Source organism: Zingiber officinale, chromosome 7B, assembly GCF_018446385.1.
Source record: "Zingiber officinale cultivar Zhangliang chromosome 7B, Zo_v1.1, whole genome shotgun sequence".
Taxonomy (NCBI): domain Eukaryota; kingdom Viridiplantae; phylum Streptophyta; class Magnoliopsida; order Zingiberales; family Zingiberaceae; genus Zingiber; species Zingiber officinale.
The window spans coordinates 15,408,016-15,430,674 of record NC_055999.1 but is presented as its reverse complement, the minus strand read 5'-3'; the positions used below and the strand labels follow the sequence as shown (position 1 = coordinate 15,430,674).

The window sequence follows — 22,659 nt, the reverse complement described above, 5'->3', positions numbered from 1 at the left end:
ACTGGGCGCCGAGCGAGGGTGTCCTCCGGGCGGTCCGACCGCCCGCTCCGAACAAAAACTATAACTTGTTGGGGACGATGAACTCAAGAAAAGATCGCAACCATTTACGACCGGATCACATTTACGATCCGACCGTAAATATGAGTGACACATCCCCTAGACCACAAAAAGTGGTCCAGGAGATCCTGCCTCGTCGGGGAGCAGGTCTCCTGGATCACTTTTTTATGGTCCAGGGAATGTGCCACTCGCATTTGTGGCCGGATTATAAATGTGATCCGGCCGTAAATGGTTGTGATCCCTTCATGGGTTCATCGTCCCCACTAGGTTATAGTTTTTATTCGGAACGGACAGCCTCCAATGATAGATAAGTGGCTAAGTTATTGAGCGTCGAGTGAGGGTGTCCTCCGATGATGGATAAGTGGATAAGTGGCTAAGCCATTTTATCGGTTGGGAAATTTTCACATGTTAATCCCAGATTTCTCAAAATCGTCCATTCACTCCTTCCTTTAAACAGATTTCTCTATGTCTAACTATAGTAACGGGTCGGATCCTAAAAGTCTTATTGAAGCGGTTGCAGAGAGCCGAAGGCGAGCAACGGCGTGGCTCTTTCAGCCTTCCCACTCTTTGCTCTTCTCTTCTTCTCTTCCCCCATTCCCTCGCGTCCTCGAAGAAGCAGTCCGCGGCTGCTCGAAAGGACGGCATCCCCTTCATTAAGTGCCAGGTTTGTGAGAAGATCGCCCATCAAATCATCCATCGGGTGAAGCAAAAGGAGGCTCAGATTTCGCCAAAAGAGGTTCGTTTTGTCTACTTTTTTCCCCAAGTTTTTTCTTATTTGCATCAGTTGTTTCCTCTTTCCAAGTGGTAGATCTGAGGTGATTGATTCGGTGCTGGATTAGATATCGGAGTTCCAGATCATTGAAATAGCTGAGAATATTTGTAATTTGAAGAAGGATGAGTCGGATTGGATTCTCCAGATTGATTTTGTTGAGAAAGGAGATAAGTTGGAGGTATGTGGAGGAACTCAACTAAGCTGCAGTTAGTTTGTTTAGCTTGTTATGTAGGGCACAAATAAAAATATAATCTATACCTTGTTCCTTTCATTAGATAGTTACTACATTTCTAAGAGCTTTGTTCTGCAAACGGTACGATATAGAAATTAAGGAATTAGAGCCTCAATGTGCTAACGGATTCACATATACAACATGCAAGGATGGTCTCTCGGATTTGTTTCTTTGTTTCCTGTGAATATTTAAATTTTCTATCGTATTTGTGCAATTCCTATTTTCCATGCTGTTAGATGTCTCTGTAAACCCTTGTCCCAGCCTATGGATTTTGCCTACCTATTTAGTTCATATGGAACTGATTATCTACTCAAAAAGAAGATATTTACTAGTTAAGTGATTGAGTTGAATTGTAAAATTCTGATAACCGCAAAACCTGTTGGTTACTGGAATAAGTTTGGAACTATGGTTGTGTAATACATATTAGCAAAATGGTTCTTCCTGTTTTTTTTTTTTTTTAAAGAAATACACAATTTATTAATTTTAACTATTTTCTTCTCCTCTTTATTCCAAGCCATTTCTTGGCACCATTATTTGGTTTCATTACTGATCTATATTTTTGCAAAATATATTTCTTTCTTGCAATCCTCAATTAGATTTTGCATTTTCCAGTTGGTTGAGCAAGGTATTGAAGGAATATGCAATTCAGAGTGTAAATCCATTGAGCATGCTTGTCAAGAGGTAACACATGTGCATTCCATCTGGTATAAATGTTGTTTATTTAGATCTGAGCAATGGAAAATATCAACTGTAGTTGATTTGTACAGTTTCTCTTCATCTAACTGAACATTGCTTTTATTGTTTTAGTTGGGTTTCTCAGTAAAAATTAATAATCGATGATTCTTCTTTTTAATTTCTCATTGAGATTATGAAAATCAGGTTCTTGCCCTATGTTCTAAAAGGAAACTGAATGTCTTTATATTCTATCTGTTGGCTGCATAGCTAGACCTATTAATCGGCATTTATTTTTTATATTTATGTAACTGGAAGTTGATAAATTTGAAGTTTGAACCACATCTTAAGTTGGGTTTCAAATTTTTTTTAAAAAACTCTTCGTCTTTTATTCTTCTTAATTTTTCTTGTGGAAGAAATTTTGTATGGGTGGTTAAAGAGTCTTTATTAGATATGGCATCTAAATGATATTCAGTGATGATGTGTTCTCATGGAAAAACTTGACATTATTGCATTGACCAAACTGAAGAGGTTCTGAAATGATCAGAATTCCTTATGCTGTTCAAATAATTATATGCTAATCCACTAATTGATGATCACACAGATACATTGTGGCATGATTTATATGTTTATTGCATTATCAAAATTTTATTATAAAAGCTTCCATGAAAAATGTTTTTTAATTTTCTTTTCAAATTTTAAATTCCTTTTATTGTAAATGAAAACTGAAAATAGATATCTGGAAATAGTTTCAACAAATCAAATGCTTACTAGATTCACAGAGATCATAAATTGACGAAGAAACATTAATATGTATTCCTCTTGGAAAATTGAGATCTCACTGACCCATATGTTCATTTATATAACTTGTTGGCCACCGATATCTTGAACATAGGAAAAGTATTTTAATTTTGTGTATTAACCTTTATACTGTATCATTGTTCGTGGAGACCGAATGGCCAATCTTTAATTTCTGTCAGACAACTACTGTAAGCTACCATCTGTAGCAAGATAATAATAAAAATATGGTTTAACTGAATAAAAATCCATATCATGTTGCATTAAGTGATTATGGACGTACTTCTTGAAATTTGGACGGCTATGGACTGATCCCTTGTCAGTTTGTTAATTTTCTGAGATAGAGATAATTTAGTGAGTCTTGAATAAGTCTGAATAATCCCTGGATGATGAGTTCTATATATAACTGAAAGGCTCTTGGACCCTTTTGTTGGCTCTTTTATTATGAATATATCTAGTGAATGAGGCTCTCACCACAGAGGAGCCAAGGACGATCGATTCATGTGGTTGTACACTTGCCTAAAAAGCTCGTTTCGATGATCCAAATCAAAAACTCAAAACTATTCCTCTCACTCTTAGGTTGCAATGGTGCAACCCTACATTTGCACAAAGACCCACTTTCTTGGTCTTATTTACCATTATACTCATTTAAGCTTTTAATATGTTCTCTACCATGTTTTGGTTATTTACACATTTTTAGTGTGCATGCTTACATAAATATACTTGACTATTTTTTATAATATGCACGACACATTCATTTGCAGATCTTGAGTTATTCGGATACTGATGTTGCTGAATTTGTGTATAGCACAAGACCTTCAGTTGATCAGTTGATTAGTTTTCTCTGCAAGGACCTTTCTAAAGCATGCTTTGTGAAGCCACCTCCACTTCTTGTGGTAATTTCATGTGCTTGAAAGTTATTACAGTTTAAGTTAAATAAAGCTCATTCCTTGCAAGACTATACTTTGTCATCTATGTTTATTTTAATTGTAGCATGTGATCACCTAATTATTGTACCTATAGTACCTGCAAAGTTTGATGATATCAAAAGAAAAAAGAACTTGAAAAAAAAATTCTATGAGCAACAAGTATAATTATTGCAGTTTTGGTTTGATGATGCTTAGCCGCCTGTTTTTTTCCCACTATTCATTAACCTTGCATTCTTTCAGTATCATTGTAGCCAAGAGTCAAAATTGGAACCTATATAATGATATGCTATGTTATATTGTGGCCTTGGTTCCTGTCTATTAACCATGCTCATCAAGGCATGTTAATTCCAATTCTGTGATCAGCTACATGATTTATCACTTTGTGAACTCATACTAATTATAAAATCCATTGTTCACATCAGAACATATCCATACCATCTAACTTCATATATTGGAGTTAACTTAATTGCTCTCCAATAATAATGTAATTCCTTTTGTAACTCCACACATTTATCTTCGCATTCAATTTCAGTTACATAAATATTTTGTGTGCTGTTACCTAATAGCTCAACACTGGGTAATAAATAATGAGAGATTGTACCAATCTTGTAAAGACACAACGGTCACAATAAGATCTAGAAGCTCCTCTTCATAGTCACTCACTCTTTATCAATGATATTTTCGTCAATATCTTGTTGATTAGTAATACAAGATATCTAAAATTCTGAAATGTCATGTTCATTGCTCTTTAATTATTTCCTCAGTTTTTTCTTATGCTGTGTTTTTTCTCTTATTGAAACTATGTTTCAGTTCTAGTTTTAGGTATCGCCTTGATAATTCTTTTAACCTTTTCCCATAATGTGTGCTTTCAATTTTATTTATTTATTTATTTTAGTTTATTTTTTATTATCTGTCTTCATTTAGAAAAAGGACAACTTGCAATGGTTTCTTTACAAACTTGCTTTTCCATATCTCAAAGTTGAAGCAATACATCTCAGAGCATCCACAATGGTTGAGAATATTTCTCCCAAGTATTTATGGTTCCCACTTCCACATCACTCTTTAAATATTCTACTATTTAAATATCCCAAATCTCACAATGAAATATCTCACCAACCAAATATTTATAGGTCTCACCCATCAAATATCTCACTCTCAAATATCCTCAACTTCACAATCAAATATCTCATCAACCAAATATTTATAGGTCCCACGACCATATTATTAATTTACATCTAATTTTGCATTTAAATAAAATTAATATATTTTAAATATATTTCTTCTATCATTTATCCATAAAATTTTTTTATTTAATATTTATCTATATATTTGGACAATTATTCAATATAATTAATTTAATATTAATATTTTATTTAAACGGAAACAATACAACATCGGACGTACACCTTTTAAAAAAAACTACAACCTATGAGTTCAAATATTTCACAAATTCAAAATTGAATAACTAAATATTTTATAGATGATAAATCAATTATTTACTCATCACGATGGCATGTTTCCCAGATGTGTTCAACCAAATTGTGATATAGTTGATGATGCACTTGAATATCATGTAACTCGGAATTTCTTCGAATGTATTCAGCAAATTCACTAGTTGAGCCATGATTGTGATAGTATCTTGTTCTTCGCGATTCCAAATCAAAATTGCATGACCTTTGCCCTCCATAATCATGTTGTGTAAAATAATGCACGTACACATGATTTTTTTACATTTATCCATAAACCAATGTCGCCCTGAACCTCTTATAATTGCCCAACGAGCTAGGAGTACCTCAAATGTCTGCTCGACATCTTTTCTTGCCTCTTGTCTTTCCTTAAATTTCATTCTTTTCGAATCTTGAGGGTAGGAAAAACTCTTGACAAAAGTGGTCCATTCCAGATATATACCATCTGTTAGGTAGTACCCTTTTGTATATTATGTACCGTTCACAATAAAGTTAACTTCCGGTGCATTTCTTTTCAAGATGTCATTAAAAATAGGTGATTCATTAAGCACATTGATGTCATTGCGAAATCGAACAACTCCAAAAAATGCATGCCATATCCACAAATTGATAGACGCGACTGCCTCAAGCACAATTATTGGATAGCCATGATCGCCTTGGGTGTACTATGCCCTCCACGCGATCGGATAATTTTTCCAGCCCAATGCATGCAATCAAGATTTCCTAACATCCCAAGGAAACTATGCTTTTGTTCATGCATTTCAAGCAAACGAGTGATGTCAGTTGCATTGAGTTTTCTTAAGTACTTACCTTCATATATTTGTATCACACATTGGCAAAAGTTGGACAAGCATTCGAGGGTAGTTGTTTCACCCATTCGTAGATACTTGTCAAATTAGTCGGTGGAACCTCCATAAGTCAGTTGACGGATAGCTGTTGTGCATTTCTGAAGCAGCGACAAACCTTTTCTCCTCGCTGCATCTTCCATCCATTTAAAATATCCACTAAGATGAATTTTCAAATCAGTGACTATGCGTAAAAATAACTCTTTTCTCATTCGGAATCGTCGTCAGAATATGTCGTCGTCACAATTATTGGATAGCCATGATCGCCTTGGGTGTACTATGCCCTCCACGCGATCGGATAATTTTCCAGCCCAATGCATGCAATCAATATTTCCTAACATCCCAAGGAAACTATGCTTTTGTTCATGCATTTCAAGCAAACGAGTGATGTCAGTTGCATTGAGTTTTCTTAAGTACTTACCTTCATATATTTGTATCACACATTGACAAAAGTTGGACAAGCATTCGAGGGCAGTTGTTTCACCCATTCATAGGTACTTGTCAAATTAGTCGGTGGAACCTCCATAAGTCAGTTGACGGATAGCTGTTGTGCATTTCTGAAGCAGCGACAAACCTTTTCTCCTCGCTGCATCTTCCATCCATTTAAAATATCCACTAAGATGAATTTTCAAATCAGTGACTATGCGTAAAAATAACTCTTTTCTCATTCGGAATCGTCGTCAGAATATGTCATCGGTATACACTAGCTCAACAGAGAAATAATCATTGACAAGTTGAGTGTGTCCAGCTACACGTTCTCTGTTAATTGCCCTTTTTCTTTGTGTACTTTCATAATAATCTTGTACGAATTCAAACACTTTAAATTGATTGCGCGCTACCATCATAAATAATACTTCACCGGGATCTGATATTATAGGGTTCGTTATGTCTTCGAGAATATTGGACAAACTCGAGAACTTTCTTCACTAGAGTTTTCGTCGATATTTGGAGAGTTGAATGAATTCCTAAAATAATGACTGGAATTTTTATCCCTTTCTCTCTAAATCTTTGGTATGCAATGAGTGTGGAATTGATGAAAATAGATGAAAGGAACGATATATATATATATATATATATAAGGGGAAAACGAATGTCGCCCAACGTTCAGAAAAAATGTATGTTGATTAACGTTCGGTTTTGATTTTTTTTTTCCAACGTTCAGTTTTGATTTTCCAACATTCGTTTTTTATTTTTTTGGTCCCCAAAAAGGTCCAAAAACATTGATTAAATTAAAAAAAAAAAAAAAAAAAAGGGTAGCCCACCTTTTGATAGGCCCCCACAAAAGAGACCGGGCACAAACTTGTGCCTGGTGCTCTCGTATGAAAGTCAGGGGTCTTGTCCGGCTAGGTTTACCTTCATCATAATCTACCTTCTTCAAAGGCTGCTCATGACAAGACCATTTTCTTTCTTATAACATGTAGGATTTTTTTACCTTTGCTGAATTAGTTTTTTGAAATGCGTGGTTCCATCATGCCCTAAAATATGCTGCACACGATCTGTAGCATTTGTGTACATAAACCCATATACTTCGCAAGTAAGGAATGGGTGAACTTGGGCAGAGATATGTGAACCAATTCATTGGAATCTGGAATTCACTGGCATCAACTGACTTGAAGCTTGTTTGGGGAATTAAAATGCTATAGATACTTCTGCAAAGCTGTAATTTATATATCAGACTTCATGAAGCGGCTGAATTATACTTGACTTCAATTTTGCAGGATAGAATTGCTGGAGAAGCCTTTATTGCCAAGTCCACTAAAGAAGCTGAAATGGATAAGATTTTGAGATCTATGGAGGTACTTTACCATCTAGTTTAGACTCTTCAATTTGCTTCATGCAATTGAATTGGTGCCTGCAACTACCGTGAGAACAGGGCATGCCAGCCGCACCGGGAATGAATATGTACTCGCGGGGAGATTTGATGAGTGGTAATTTTGGTAGTGGTGATGAAAATGATGACGAGGAAGACGAAGAAGATAACTTCTCTGAGAAATTGGTTTACGAACTTTTTCCCTGTTGTTTTCACGATTCAAAAACCTCTTTTCTATTATTTTCATGTTTTGAGAGAGTTGCTTCGTTATTCAGGGAAACATTGCGAAGAGTAAAAACCCTCCCCAGCAGGACTATAGACACAAGATTTTGCTAGGTATCACTGAAACAGGGACTGTGTTAAAGAGGCATATAAACATAGTATATGGAAACATGCAAAGAGCTGGTGGAGAAAGTTTACAAAAGGTGCAAGTCCAGCAAAAGAAAGAACAAAATTGATCTCTGAGTCTGCAAGAACCATTTTTACACGGTAAGTTCTGAGATCAGAAAGTTTGCTCGAACTGAATGCTGCGATGTACCGGTACAAGAACAGTTAGGCATTTTTGTTTTCTTCTATTTCTATCGAAAAGAATATTTAGAATAAAGAGTTTTAGACAATTTTAGATATGCATCCCAAAACCTTGCCCCTCAATGTCAAAGTGAGGTGAACGATGCTTCAAAAGTTTTAATCCCTGTCCAGATTTTGTGTCATTGCTGATGAAACAAATGTCTAGTTTGTAATAATTGACCAATTTAAAATGTTAAACTGAAGTTTTATAAGTTTTTTTTGTAAAAGATATTGCCCCTGCTTAATGTACCCAGATTTAAAGAAAGTGACAAATTAGTCGCAAAGAACATAAAGACAAAGTAGTTGCTCTAGGGATGATCGTGAATCGGGTTCATTCGATTATTAAAATAAAAAATTATTCGGCCTTACTAAATCAGATAATACAATATCAAGACATACATCTGGTCTTATATTCGACAGTTATTATATATCAGATATTCGACAGGTTGTCAGTTATTTGGATATCCGACCCTATATCCAATGAAATATAAAATATAAATATAAAATAATAAAAAATAAAATTTTTTAAAATGATAATAGATATTATTTATTACACGTTGTAGTAGTTAATCATCAGTAGTTGCTACAACGTGTACCAATTTATCGACAGTAACTACTATAGCATGTAGAAACTTATCGACAGTAGTTGCTACAAGGAAGGGTGATCGCGGATCGAGTTGGTTCGGTTATTGAGATAAAAAATTATCCGACCCTATTAAATCGGATAATGTAATATCAGGATCTTACATCTGACTTTATATCCGGCAGATTTTTTTTTCGATTTGATTCAGATTGGTATAAACGGATTGAACGATTTGACAGATTGACTGTTCATCTCTAAATTGCTCAGTGCGGTAACTAAGAGACAGAGTACTTTTCCAAATAACGAGAGTTTGATCCCTATGTAGAGCACATTTGCGGCATTAGAATTATTGATGATTACAGTTGGAAAATTTTCATAGAATTGAATTGGTCGTCTCTAACATTAGTTTAGGGATTCGATCGGTTACCTCCACTCTAAGAAGAGAAAAAAAATTGAGTCACTCAGTGAATTTAAAAAATAAAGGAACAATCGTTAAGGTTCAAGTATGATTGAGAGGTGTATTATTCTATAAGATTGGTGTTCTCTTTGTAAATTACATTAGCGGGCCCCTTGCGGGTAATAAAAGTGGGTGCAAAATGTCTTGGAGTAGAAGTTCGACTGACCAAAAGTGCCACGTACGCCCTAGCCCAAACTTTCCCCGATCGGACTCGATGAATAAATTGCCGATGCCTTGGACAGTGGCCTTTATCCCTCACGCCTGAGCTGCTCTGTCTTCACTCTCCGATCTCTTCCCAGCCGGAGACATCAGGAAGGTACGCATACATGCTCTTTACTCTATGGGCTCTTGTCCTATGGTTTCTTTTATAGCTTTCGAATTTTGTTTTGTTGTAATCGTCTCGTTGGATCTAGGGTTTTGCGTTCGGTCAATGATTTTCCCTTTTTCATCCTGATACAAGGTTTTGAAAAAAAAAAGATCTCTGTATGATTTTACTGCCTTTTCTTTTGATATGGATCAGTAAACACCGATTTGTGCTTTCTTGATCTTTGTGACTCTGAATGTATTCTACTTATTTTTCGGTGGTTCTTAAAATGGGTGGCTGATAAAATTGGCGTGTCTAAATTTTGGCATGGGCTCTTGTAGTTTGTAGATGGCGTCGAGACTACAGCAGCTTCAATCTAGGGCTGTGGAAGTGTCTAAGTTCGTGTCTAAGCACGGATGCGCTTACTACAAGGATCTTCTGGAGAAGAACAAGCAGCACATTGTGCAGCCACCCACCATAGAGAAGTGCCAAGAGCTTTCAAAGCAGCTGTTTTACACACGTCTTGCGAGGTATAACGTATGGTTAATTTATGAGGTTCAGAAAATATTAATTTTGGTTTCTCTGTGATGGCATCAACAGATTGTCATTTATCTTTCAATTATATGGATTCTGTTTCTCAGCCATTATATGCGTGAACCAACTTTTTCTAAACCCTACCCGTAGAGATATCATGAAACAGTTTTGTTTGGTTTAATTCTCAATCGAAGTCTTTATCAGCATGTTTGCTTGATTTTGTGATGCAACTGTTGAAACATATACAGTTCACATTGCAGATAAATTTAATTTATTATTGAGATAAACTTGCAAATTCCTTGTTCCTTAATTTGGTCAAATGTTTCTCATAACATTTTGTTTCTGCTAGATATATTCTGTCAAAATAATTAAAGTATTTGCCAAATTAATTGGTAAAATTGAACTAGAGCATAAGTATCTTGATTTTACACTTTTTATAATAGATAATTTTATCTGGATTAGATATTTATTAGAGTTGCCTAAACTTTCGAACTGCCACATCCTCTGATAATTGATCACATTAGTAGAAGCAGGTTGCCTTCCTAATAAGAATGAACATGCTCTAGACTGAGTGTTTCTCCCCTGAGCTATGGGGCAGTGTAGTATTCCATGAGAGAGGTTGTTAATGTGGCACGCAATGCTGACCGTGTGATGGGCATATATTCAACCTTTTGGCTTGCTTTAGCTGCGAACATCAGTGAGAGCGAGGTATAAGTGAACATTTGTGCCTTTCTTCTAGGACTTATTTGGGATCCGTGAGATTCATTTGTTTTGTCCATTTCTCATCATGATTATTAGATTTTTGTGTTTTTAAATATGTTGTGATTGGCATGTAGTTAAATTTAATGAAGTTCCAAAGGTTTATTATCTTGAAAGACACAACATGCATTGATGACAATATGTAGGGCATGCTGGTATAATATATATTTCCAGGAACTGAAGGCCTCCATGATTACTAATTTATGAATGTCTTTGAAAAAAATAAGAAATTGATTTTAAACTTTAGATTTTGACAAGTGGAAAAGAAGTGTTGATTTATCTAAGATTATATATTATGATAGATTTCAACAAGTAACAATTTTGTTGCATTGTGTAAGAACTTGCAAGTTACCAGCAGTTTGTTTCTGCTTTAAAAATGGCCCCGGCTGCTGCTGTGTTGCAAGTATGAAATGCAATTTTACAGACCATTATACTGATATTGACATATTTTGTCACAGCATCCCTGTTCGTTGTGAGTCATTCTGGAAGGAATTTGATGCAGTGAAACACATTTGGCGGAACCGAAAGGATCTCAAAATTGAGGACGCTGGAATTGCAGCACTATTTGGGCTCGAGTCGTATGCATGGTTCTGTGTTGGTGAGATAGTGGGAAGAGGATGTACTTTCACTGGTTACTACGTCTAAATGGCCTGAGGTCAAAGCAAAGATCCGTTTGTTTAGGTTTTTGCTGTTGGATAATGCGTTTTTTATCTCAATTTTTGATTTTGCCCATAAATTCATTGAGCTGGAGAGTCAGCTAGACAAATTGTAAGTCGATGAATAATTTGGAGACTTGCTTCTCTTGCGAGTTGAGAATACACTCTTCTTCATGGATTTACAAGCTGTATGAGTAACTTCATTCTAGAATATACGTAGATTTCATGTTGGATAATTGAGTTATTGTCAGCCATTAAACATATAAATCGGACGTTATGACTTGAATGGCTAGATTTTCATGTTCTTCTAATCGAATGAGGAAGAATTTATTTTTAAATATATGTTCTTGTCCGAAAGCGAAGTAGATGAAAAGTTAGGGATGTGGTTGGAAGTTTGATGCAGAGAAGATTGAAAGTTGGGGATGTAGTTGGAAATTTGACGTGGCAAAAACTCCACGTGATCCTGTAATATAAAAATGTCAGTGTCAGGTCAAGAAGGGATTTTCGGTGTTGGCTCTCTGATGTCAGTTTCCGGTGATATAGAATATGTAGAATGATAAAGTTGCGTATACCTCTCCCTGTATATAGGAACTTCCTTTTATAGTACCACTGTAGTATCTGTGCATGCATCTCAAAGCGTGTACACATTTTCCTAAGTGTCTAATAAAAAGATAAGTCAAAAAGTATTCCTAACAATTTTTCTTAAGCAAGCATGTATATCTCTTATATAATAATTTGAAAGCTTCTACCATACGATTTATCTGCGGAACATATTCTATTGTCAGTGGCACAAACCTCCAAAAGAATACAAGGAGATATACGGGTGGGTTCCGCTGTAGGCCGATCGGTGGTCGCTTGGCCGAGACATGCCTGCTCGGCTGTGCTGCACCGAGCACTCTCCCTTTACTTAGCTTTCTCGTTGTCAGAGGGTTGTCTCTCATTCGGACGGACATGTCTTCCGCTCGGTAGGGACGACGATCTGGGGATGTATTGCCTGTTTATCTCTTAACCTCGAGTTACTCGTTTGACCTTGCTCATCTACTCGGACATGTCGTCCGCTCAGCCATAGCTGGCCAGCTTGGCTGACTTTGACTCCTTCCTTAACTTTGACTTCCACGTCAGCCGGTCTTTTTACCTTGCTGGGGCATTTTTTCATCACCACATCACAAGTCTTTCTCTCAAGTCTAGTCAAAGAAGACTGTAAGTCCGACTGACTGGACAAATAGGATGTTCTGTGGCTCTTCTTCCCGTTGTAATGCTCTGGGATTTATAGCTGTCGCTCAGCTGTCGCTCAGCTGTCATGCTCAATGTGTAGGAGTTTAAAGTCGCTACTTGACTGCAATACTTGTTTCACAAGGGTTTATAGCTGTCGCTCAGTTGTGATCTTTACTGCGTCTAGAGTTTATAACCACTGCTTGGCTATGATCTTTACTGCTTCAAAAGTTTATAACCACCGCTTGGCTGTGATCTCATTGTTCAAGGGTTTATAATTGCCGCTCGACTGTGATATTCAACTGTCGTCGGAGATATCATAGCCAACACTTTAGCCGGGTTTTTTACTTTCCTTTGATCTCTGCTCCAACCGCACAACCCACGTAGTACCTTTTAATTGCCGCTAACAGCACCATAATTTCTCGAAAGTCATTCAAATCCCCCTTCCAATTAATGCAAAGCATACTTGGCCACGCTCCTTTAATCATGCTTTCTGCTTCCTCGTTAATGTCACCTGTAACTGAATGTCACGTGTCACCCCTACATGTCGCCACACACGTGATGTGATAGGTGGCTATTTGAGTTTGATGTGACAGTTATCTTTTCTATGGTTCAGGCTTTGGGTTATAGTATCAAAGCTATTTTTTTTTAGATTTTACCTCTAGGGTTTAAACTTTGGGTTATAGTATCAAAGTTATTTACGGTTCAGACTTTGGGTTATAGTATCAAAACTATTTTTTTTTAGATTTTACCTCTAGGGTTCAGACTTTGGGTTATAGTATCAAAGCTATTTTTTTTTAGATTTTACCTCTAGGGTTCAGGCTTTGTGTTATAGTATCAAAATTATTTTTTTTAGATTTTACCTCTAGGGTTCAGGCTTCCCAATTAGGTTATAGTGTTTGGTTTTAAAAATAAAATAAAATAAAATTAATTTAAGTATTTATTGAGTATTGTAATATGTTGAGGGGATATATTAATGTATTAAAAATTTATATAAGGAAATGTTAATTTTTTTAATTTAAAATATTAAAAAAATAATAAAAAAACTATTAATTGATCTCTTGCGCGACGCGCACAGTCACACACTGTGCGTGTCGCGCAGGAGATCAAAACTCTCTCTCTATATATATATAAAAGTGCTAAAGTAATAAATTTAAATAGGTTAAAGTTGTTTGAATGGATTAAAATTTTTACACTTGAACCGGTTTATTATTCATATAATTTTTTTTTATACTAAAACCTAAGTTCTTCCGCCGAAAGCACTTTTCTCCTTCGCGTTTTTCTCCCACACAGTTGCATGACGCCTCCTTCCCTTCTCCCGCTTCAAGAAGCAAACATTTTTCTCCTTCGCGTTTTTCTCCCCTGCAGTTGCATGGCACATCCTTTCCTCTCCCGCGACAAGAAGCAAGATTTTTGCTCGCCAAGTAATTGTAATTTTTTTTCTTGTTCAGTAAATACAACTACTATCGGTGAGGAGACAACAAGCGTCGGTCGCTGAGGCAAGGAGGGGTGACCGTTGCCTCGCTAGGCAACGAGTGATTACCTCACGTGCGGTTAGCTCGCAAGCTACTGCACGCGAGGCGGACGCTGCCTCATCACCTAGCACTACAGCTAGTGCCAATCTATTATGTTGTGGTTGAAAGATCTCAAGTACCTCAATTTTCTGAACTCATACAAGCTAGTAAATCTATGCTTGCTAATACGTTTATATGTGTAATAAATCTATGCTTGCTAAAACGTTTACTCAATTTTCCAAATCTCAAGTACCTTAATTTTATTTCACTCATACAAGCTTTGTTGAGTGAAATAAGATCATCTTAAAATTCTTATGTGGTAAGGCTATAAACATGAAAGACATACATCTCATGACATAAGGATAAGTAGATGTGTTCTTTAGGAGAAGGGATTTTTCAAAATTAGGGAAGGGATTTTTTCAAAATTAGAGGAAGGGATATACAAAACTCTTCGATTGGGTTCGTTCTCACATACATGTTACTCTTGATCGTGAATTATTTATTTATCGTTTAGTGAACATGTGACCTCATAGTTAATACATTTTTAAATCCTTAAGTTTGAATTATGACATAAATTGTTTAATTGTGTTATGACATAAAAAATTATTAGGTTGAATGTAATACGTATGGAGGAGAAGAATTTCATCTTGTTTCAGAGAAAAATGCACTACATTCACCACTAATAAAATCACAAAGTGACAAAAAAAGGTAATAATATTTTATTTTTCTCTTCAATTTTCATATTATATTTTCTAAAAAATGAAAAATGGAAATACCAATCCAAACAAGGTTTAATTATTCCAAACAAGGCCCTTGCAAGCGGTTCACAATCAAGGCAAGCCTTCTCTTGATGTCAAATTCAAATAAGGTCACACATTATTCTTTTTTGATGTTGAATTGAACATGAGGGGTTGCATATATTTTTCTTCTCGATGTCAAATTGAACATGAGGCGAGCCTCCTATCTATAAATATTTAGTTTTATCTACTTTTCACATTACCTATCTAAATAATATTGGAGTTTTTAGATTGATTTGGTATATGTCTAATTACAGGATGACTTGTTAGAAAAGAAGGTCAAAGGAGAGTTCAAATCTTCTGGGATGAATGATGTATTAACCACTGCCTTAGGAAATCGGGAACACTATGGATGGATTAGAGGTGTTAGACAAATTTTGGTTCACATGGAATATGTTATGTCTTAAATACAATATTTGTTCACATGCTTTCCTTTGTTCACAATTTTTGTTGACATGCATGCTTTTGATTTGGTTTGCATAGGGTATATTTAGATTTTGCCTTTACCTTGTAATTACCTTGCTACCTTTACAAATACTTGAAGACAGAAAATAGAGATGAGTATGTCTCATTTGTGGATCTTGGTCACATACCTACATGCGGTGTGGGCGAAGAAGACAATAAATTGTCACAACATACTACTGCTCAGTTGGGAGCATCAAATAAAAATAGCATCTGCTTCATCCCATACAACACTAGGTAAATTTTTAATTATTTATCAAGTTCTACTACATACTACTCAATGTTATATTTTCATTTGGGCAAGTACCATTGAATCTTTACTATAATTAATGAAGATAAGGATATGATATACTTATTAGATTCTTTGAGTAACAGGAACTGAGACCATGCTTGACAAACTATTATGACCAAGTAGGTACTAGATTATATTAATTGTGAATGCATTCAATTCATTAGAGGTTGAAAAAAATAACTTTCTATTTTTTACAATGTATTGGGGTCAAGATATACAATGCATCAAAGAATATTTCAAAAGGATCAAGTTTTAAACAATTAACGGTATGTATTGTGACTATGTATTTAGACATCAATTAATACTTCTTATTATTTGGATTGTGGCTTATTGCATTATATTTTCAATTTTATTAGGGTAATCTAAAATAAAATGGTGGTGTTGAATGTAGATATTGTATAATGTGGTACATGAAAGAGATAGTCTTGGATGAAGATTCACAATTGGAGAGGAAGGTAAACATTTTTTTTGAAATATTTTCTTTATGAAATATTGAGTCATTTCGAATTGACCCTCAAACTTATGTTAATACTTTAGTTTGCAGCATCAAAAAATTAATAGTATTATAATCAATCTCAGTATGATGAAGTCAGAAGTGAATGAAGTAAATTCATCTACTTCTATATAGGTGTCTAAGTGTAGGCTGTGATATAAACTTTGAATTGTATTTAGAGATTCATGGAGATACTTTTGGGTTGTATTTGATAGATATTTCTGATATATTTATTCAATTTTGATGATGAAAAATATTGTGTTGTTGTAAAATATTATGATTTACACTTTTGTCAATTAAAATTATATTGTAATAAAATATGGTCAATTACTTCGACACTATGAATAAATGATGGAGTAATACAACATAAAAGACTTCAATCTTCGATAAATTTAAATAGTGGCATAGTTAAAGAAACTAGTTACTTCGCCACTGATCAAATTTGTGAAGTCGTCCATATATCTTACTTCACTAAATTAATTTTTTTGTTGTAGTAAAATATGCTCTATTACTTCTATACAACTATGAAGTAATACGATAAGAAATACTTTAACCAAGCCAAATTATGTAGAAGTAAAATTAAACATTTATTGTACTAGAATACAAAAATTGTGAAGTCGTATACATATGTTACTGTGTCAATCAATGTAACATATGAAGTAATATACCATCAACCACTTTGGCACTTTTACTAATCTCGATGAACTAATAGAGCCTTTTTACTTCAAAAACGGTCCAATTTTGAACTGGTGATAGACTTCGGTAATTGTATGGTGAAGTAATAAATTGACCCTTTTACTTCACGTGCGCCCACTTCTGTAATTATCTACCTATTACTTCGGATAATATCTGAAGCCTATTGTCTATTTTCACATAGTTATTTGTTCGGTTATCTTGGCGAGCGGTTTGCCTCCACCTATTTGGAGAAGTAGTCTACCGCCACAGGAAGGAATTTCCTCTGTCCAGTCGCTATGGGGAAGGGTCCAACGATGTCCATACCCCACTGGCCGAATGGGCAGGAGACCACAAATGCCTTCAGTTCCTCAGTGAGCTTGTGTAATACGTTCTAATATTTTTGACAAGATAAGCAGGTTGCTACCATTTGAGTGGTGTTATCTTGCAGAGTAGGCCAAAATACCCTGCCAATAGGATTTTCCTTGCCAATGAACGACCGCTCGGATGGCTATCGCAAGAACCTTAGTGAACCTCTTGTAGTATGTATTGAATATCCTCCGACCCAATGCACTTCAACAATGGCCTTGAGAAGACTCTTTTGTACAGGTGGGGTCTCTGATTAGTGTAAATTGTTCGACTCTCTTTTTTATTAACCGAGCCTGCTCCCAATCAGCCTGCACGATACCCGATCGGAGAAACTCAATCAAAGGAGTCTGCCAATTGCTTGCAGCCTCCCTTTCAGTTGGCCTCTCAATGTGAGCTACCAACATTACTTGCTCGATCGGCTTATCTAGCACTACAGGGGTTAATAAACTTCCTAATTTTTCTAGCTCGTCTGCATATTGATTCTCCGCTCAGGGGATTTTTTTTGGATAATTACTTCTCAAAATCTAACCTTCAATTTTTCAAAAGCCTCAACATATAGCCTTAGCCGGTCATTATTCATTTTAAAAGTTCTCGATAGCTGCTGTGCTACTAGTTGGGAGCCCAAGTAGATAAGGACTCGAGTGGCTCTCACGTGCCAAGCTGCTTGTAGCCCAATGATCAACGCTTCGAACTCTACCTCGTTGTTCGTGGCTCGATAGTCTAGCTAAACGGATAACTGCATTCGATTTTCACGTGGTGATGTCAGAAGTATGCTCACGCCGCTGCCCTGCTGGGTGGACGATCCGTCCACATAAATCCTCCAAGTTACCTCTAGCTCGGCGTTTTGTACCTCCATCATAAAATCGGCTAAGGCTTGTGCCTTAATCTCCAATTTGGATTGATACTGTATGCCAAATTTACTTAGCTCCATGGTCCACTTAATTAGCCGACCGGATGCTTTGGGGTTGAGAAGAACTCTCCCTAGAGTATTGTTAGCCAATACAATTATAGGATGCGATAAAAAGTATGGGTGTAACCTCCAAGTGGCGAGGATTAGCCCGTACACTAGTTCCTTAAGACAAGTGTAACGACACTCAACATCTTTCAATATATGGCTCAAAAAGTACATTGGCTGTTGCACAGCGTAGTTTTATTGCATCGACACTGAGCCAGCTGCCCGCTCTGTAGCTGATGAGTACATCCAGAGTGGCTTGCTAGTGATGGGCTTTGCCAATACAGGTAAAGATGTTAGATAACTCTTGAACTCCTCTAGTGCCTTGTCGCACTCGGCGTCTTATTGAAATTTCGTAGCTCGGCGCAAAACCTTGAAGAAAGGGTGGCTCTGATAGGACGACTTGGATATAAATCTTGGCAGGGCGGTAATCCATTTAATCAGTCGTTGAGCTTCCTTCAGGTTGCGCAAAGGGGGCATGTCTTGGAGCGCATTCACTTTACTAGAATTTGCTTCGATCCCACGCTCGGTGACGATGTAACTGAGGAATCGTCCGCTCCTCGCTCCAATCAAGTACTTACTTGGATTGAGCTTGATTTCATACATCCTCAGCGTTTGGCAAGTCTCCTCTATATTTGCACAGAAATTAGTGGCTCGGAGGGATTTTATCAAAATATCATCGACATATACCTCCATATTTTGACCAATCTACCTCCGAAACACCTTATTCATCAACCGCTGATAGGTGGCTCTGGTGTTCTTCAGTCTGAACAACATCACATTGTAGCAGAAGGTTCTGTCCATCGTGATAAAGCTGACATTCTCTTGATCCTCCTTTGTGAGCGGCACCTGGTGGTAGCCCTAGTACACGTCCAGCATGTAGATCAGCTTACAGCCCGCCGTGGAGTCCACCATTTGATCAATACACTACAGTGAGTAGTAGTCCTTTGGGCAAACTTTATTCAAGTCTCAAAAGTTAATGCATACTTGCCATTTATTACCCGGCTTGGAGACCAGTAGTATGTTAGCCAGCCAGCTCGGGAAATTATACTTCGCAGATCTCCTCGGCCTCCAGCAGCTTTTCTACCTTCGCTTGGATGATTTGATTCTGCTTCGAGGTGAAATCTCTTTTCTTTTGTTTCACTAGCTTGGCATCCGATCGGACGTGTAATTCATGTTGTGCTACGCTCGGCAAGATTCTTGGGAGCTCGTGAGTTGCCTAGGCAAACACGTCGTGGTTTTTCCTGAGAAAGGCAACTATCTCCGTCTTCTTTTTTACACTCAGATCAGTCACAATGAAAGTAGTGGCCTCTGGCTGACTGGGGTGCACTTGAACTTCTTCTTTTTCATCGTAGACCAATGTAGGAGGCTCTTCTAAAATTACATTACCTAACCTCTGAGCCTTTCAAACGACATACGACTCAGTCTTGACCATTTCAACGTAGCATCGTCGAGCTGCTAGTTGGTCGCCATTAACTTCGCTAACCAAGTTATCCACGGGAAACTTGATCTTTTGGCAGAACGTTGACACGATCTCCTAGAACTCATTCAATGCTGGTCGGCCTAGTGTGACATTGTAAGCGGATGAGGCGTCACCACAATAAAGTTCATCGTCCTTATCTGTCGGAGTGGTTCCTCCTCAAGGGATATGTACAGCCGAGCCTGGCCGATTGGCAACACTTCATTGCCCGTAAACCCATATAAGGGCGTCATCATGGGCTGGAGCTCACTCTGCTTGATCTGAAGCTGCTCGAATACCCTCTTAAATATGATGTTCACCAAACTTCCTGTATCCATGAAAGTATGGTGAATGTTATAATTAACAATTGTTGCCTTGATGATCAAGGCATCATCATGAGGGACCTCTAGTCTCTCCAAGTCCTGAGGGCCAAAAGTGATCTTTGGCCCCTCTGCCTTCTCTCTGCTGCATCTGACAACCTGTATTTCCAGTCACCGAGTGTGTGACTTCCGAGATTGGTTAGAATCACTATTGGTCGGGCCTCCCATGATCATACTGATGTTGCCCCAAGCGACGTTGTTTTGGTTCTCTTCCTCTCGGGTTGACGAGCATGACTGCTCGGTAAATGCCCGTGTGAGCCTCTCATACTCTCTTTGAGAAGGCTGCTATCGGTGCTGCTCAGCTCCTGGCTTGCCTTCCTCATGCTATCCTCCTGATCGATTGTGATGGCGACGATCGGGCATCAGGGATCACTGATGAAATCTTGAAGGTGTCGGTCGATGTGGCTTTGGTTTGAGCTGATAGCAATCCCTAGTGTTGTGCATTGGTGACCTATGATAGGAACAAAAAAGCGGCTTCCACGGTCTAGGCTCGACGATCTTCGTTCGCTCAGCCTCCACATATTGAACCGCATAAGTTCGGGGCTCTAGGTGTTGTTGCACGGTGCCCACTTAGAGCCCCTTGGGCGGCTGGTGTGCATGGGTCGTTCAGCACTCCGAGACAGAGGTCGACTTGGGGATCACTTCATTCTTCTGATCCTCTTGGGCCTCTTTGACGTTGATGTACTCGGTAGCCCGCCTGAGCAAATGATCGAAGTCTCTCAGGGGCTTCCTAATGAGTGACCGAAAGAATTTGCCATCCACCATTCCTTGTGAGAAAGAACTCACTTAGATTTCCAAAGTGGCTAATGAAACCTCCATGGCCACTTGGTTAAACCTCTTAATATAGGCCCGCAATACTTCCTTGACCCTTGTTTGAGCACGAATAGGTTGGCATTCGTCTTCTAATAGTGGCGGCTGCTTACGAAGTGTTGAAGGAACGCCGTTCAGAAGTCTTTAAAGTTGCTGATGGATCCAATCGGCAATCGCTTGAACCACCTCTACGGTGATCCGAAGAGCGTGGTAAGGAATACTCGGCATTTGACTCCATCGGTGTATTGGTGGAGCGTGGCCATGTTATCAAACTTGATCAGATGATCCTCGGGGTCAGTTGCTCACGTGTATTCCCCGATCATCAGTGGTCTATAATGATGCGGTAGTTGGTCGTCTTGGATCTCTTGAGAGAACTACCTGTTGATTCGCTCGGGGGAGTTGTCGAGCTGGGGTGTTTTTCCTTTCTGTTCATCCCGGACGGGCCGTTCTCCGAAGAGAAACTTTATGGTTTTTCTGGTCGGCCCTGCTCTTTTGATGATGTATGAAATAATGCACGGTGGTAAGGGATCGGCGTGTCTGACGCTTCTTTGAAGGTGTCGGTCGGCCTGTTGTTTAGCTTGTGAATGGCTGGATTTTCCACTCGACCTCTTGGATCAGCTTGCTGACCTGTCCTTGAGACTCCAGGGTTATTTATTTAGTAATCAGTTGCTGCCTGCTGCTGCTCCACCATCTTTGGCGCTCTAGCTTGCATCAACAGCTCCAGGTCCTCTTCTGTTAGTGCCACGGTGGTGAGTTATCTAGCGTCTTCCATCTTTTCGTTTCGAATGCAGGTGAAGTTCCCACAAACGATACCAAATATGTTCCTATCCGAAAGCGAAGAAGACGGAAAACTAGGGATGTGGCTGGAAGTTTGACGCAGCGAAGACTCCACGTAATCCTGCAATACAAAAGTGTCAATGCAGGACCGGGAAGGGGTTCTCGATGTTATCCCTCCGATGTTCAAGTCAGTTTCTGACGATATAGAGAATAACAAGAATGTTGTAGCAAAAGAACGTGTAGAATGACAAAGTTATGGATACCTCTTCCTGTAGATGGGAACCACTTTTTATAGTGTCACTTTAGTGTCTATGCACACATCTCAAAGTGTGCGCACATTTTTCCAAGTGTCTAATGAAAAGAGAAGTTAAAAAGTGTTTCTGACACTTTTCCTTAAGCGAGCATATATATCTCTGATGTAATAGTCTGGAAGCTTCTACCATATGATTTGCTTGCGGAACATATTCTGTTGTCAGTGGCACAAACTGTAGGATCGGAAATTCTCTAGAGGGGGGTGAATAGTGATCGTCAAAAATTTGATTTGAAACTAAGTTACGCAGCGGAAAATGGAAGCAAAAAGACAATGCTAACATAGGTTGTTTTTACTTGGTTTAGAGCGTTCGACGACTCCTACTCCAAAGCCTGCACTCGTCGAGTGCTTTCATTGGATAATCCACTAATAGCTCGAACTGGTTACAGATTTGAAGTACAAGAACTACATAATAGTATTACCGACAACAAAAGAAAATGATCTTAATCGTCGTTTGTCGAAGGAGCTTCACAGTGTTGTAGGAGCTTTTTCGGAGCTCTGAACAGAAGAGAAAGTCATAACAATTATTATTTTGAATCTCTTGATCGAAGGCCTTTAAATAGGTCCATTCCGGGCGCTTGGAACCCTTCCGGGTGCCTGGACCACGTGGCTCGGCCAATCGACGTGCTCCGCATTAGCTTATGGATGTTTTTTTGCGGGTCGGGCACCTGAACCGACTCCGGGTGCCCAGATCGCCATGGCGCCCCAGGCACCCTCAG

The 22,659-nt window shown here is 37.9% G+C and overlaps 2 protein-coding genes across 2 annotated transcripts; both read left to right on the top strand.

The window, feature by feature from the left end:
- The first annotated feature begins 285 nt into the window (after window positions 1–285).
- LOC122004188 lies at window positions 286–8,351 on the top strand. The gene is made up of 8 exons (XM_042559114.1): window positions 286–306; window positions 515–793; window positions 897–1,007; window positions 1,674–1,742; window positions 3,296–3,427; window positions 7,490–7,567; window positions 7,645–7,767; window positions 7,857–8,351. The coding sequence occupies exons 1-8, from the start codon at window positions 286–288 to the stop codon at window positions 8,037–8,039; spliced, it is 996 nt and encodes a 331-aa protein (XP_042415048.1). The 3' UTR covers window positions 8,040–8,351.
- A 995-nt stretch (window positions 8,352–9,346) lies between these two features.
- LOC122005395 lies at window positions 9,347–11,677 on the top strand. The gene is made up of 3 exons (XM_042560423.1): window positions 9,347–9,504; window positions 9,834–10,022; window positions 11,244–11,677. The coding sequence occupies exons 2-3, from the start codon at window positions 9,841–9,843 to the stop codon at window positions 11,428–11,430; spliced, it is 369 nt and encodes a 122-aa protein (XP_042416357.1). The 5' UTR covers window positions 9,347–9,504; window positions 9,834–9,840; the 3' UTR covers window positions 11,431–11,677.
- The last annotated feature ends 10,982 nt before the right edge of the window (window positions 11,678–22,659 follow it).

Excerpts from the sequence above, each read along its gene's own strand:
- LOC122004188 (XM_042559114.1), top strand. The coding sequence starts at position 286 with ATGGTTGTGATCCCTTCATGG. Across the intron at positions 1,008-1,673 it reads AGAAAGGAGATAAGTTGGAG|TTGGTTGAGCAAGGTATTGA; the intron begins GTATGTGGAGGA and ends TGCATTTTCCAG. Across the intron at positions 1,743-3,295 it reads TTGAGCATGCTTGTCAAGAG|ATCTTGAGTTATTCGGATAC; the intron begins GTAACACATGTG and ends ATTCATTTGCAG.
- LOC122005395 (XM_042560423.1), top strand. The coding sequence starts at position 9,841 with ATGGCGTCGAGACTACAGCAGCTTCAATCTAGGGCTGTGGAAGTGTCT. Across the intron at positions 10,023-11,243 it reads TTTTACACACGTCTTGCGAG|CATCCCTGTTCGTTGTGAGT; the intron begins GTATAACGTATG and ends ATTTTGTCACAG.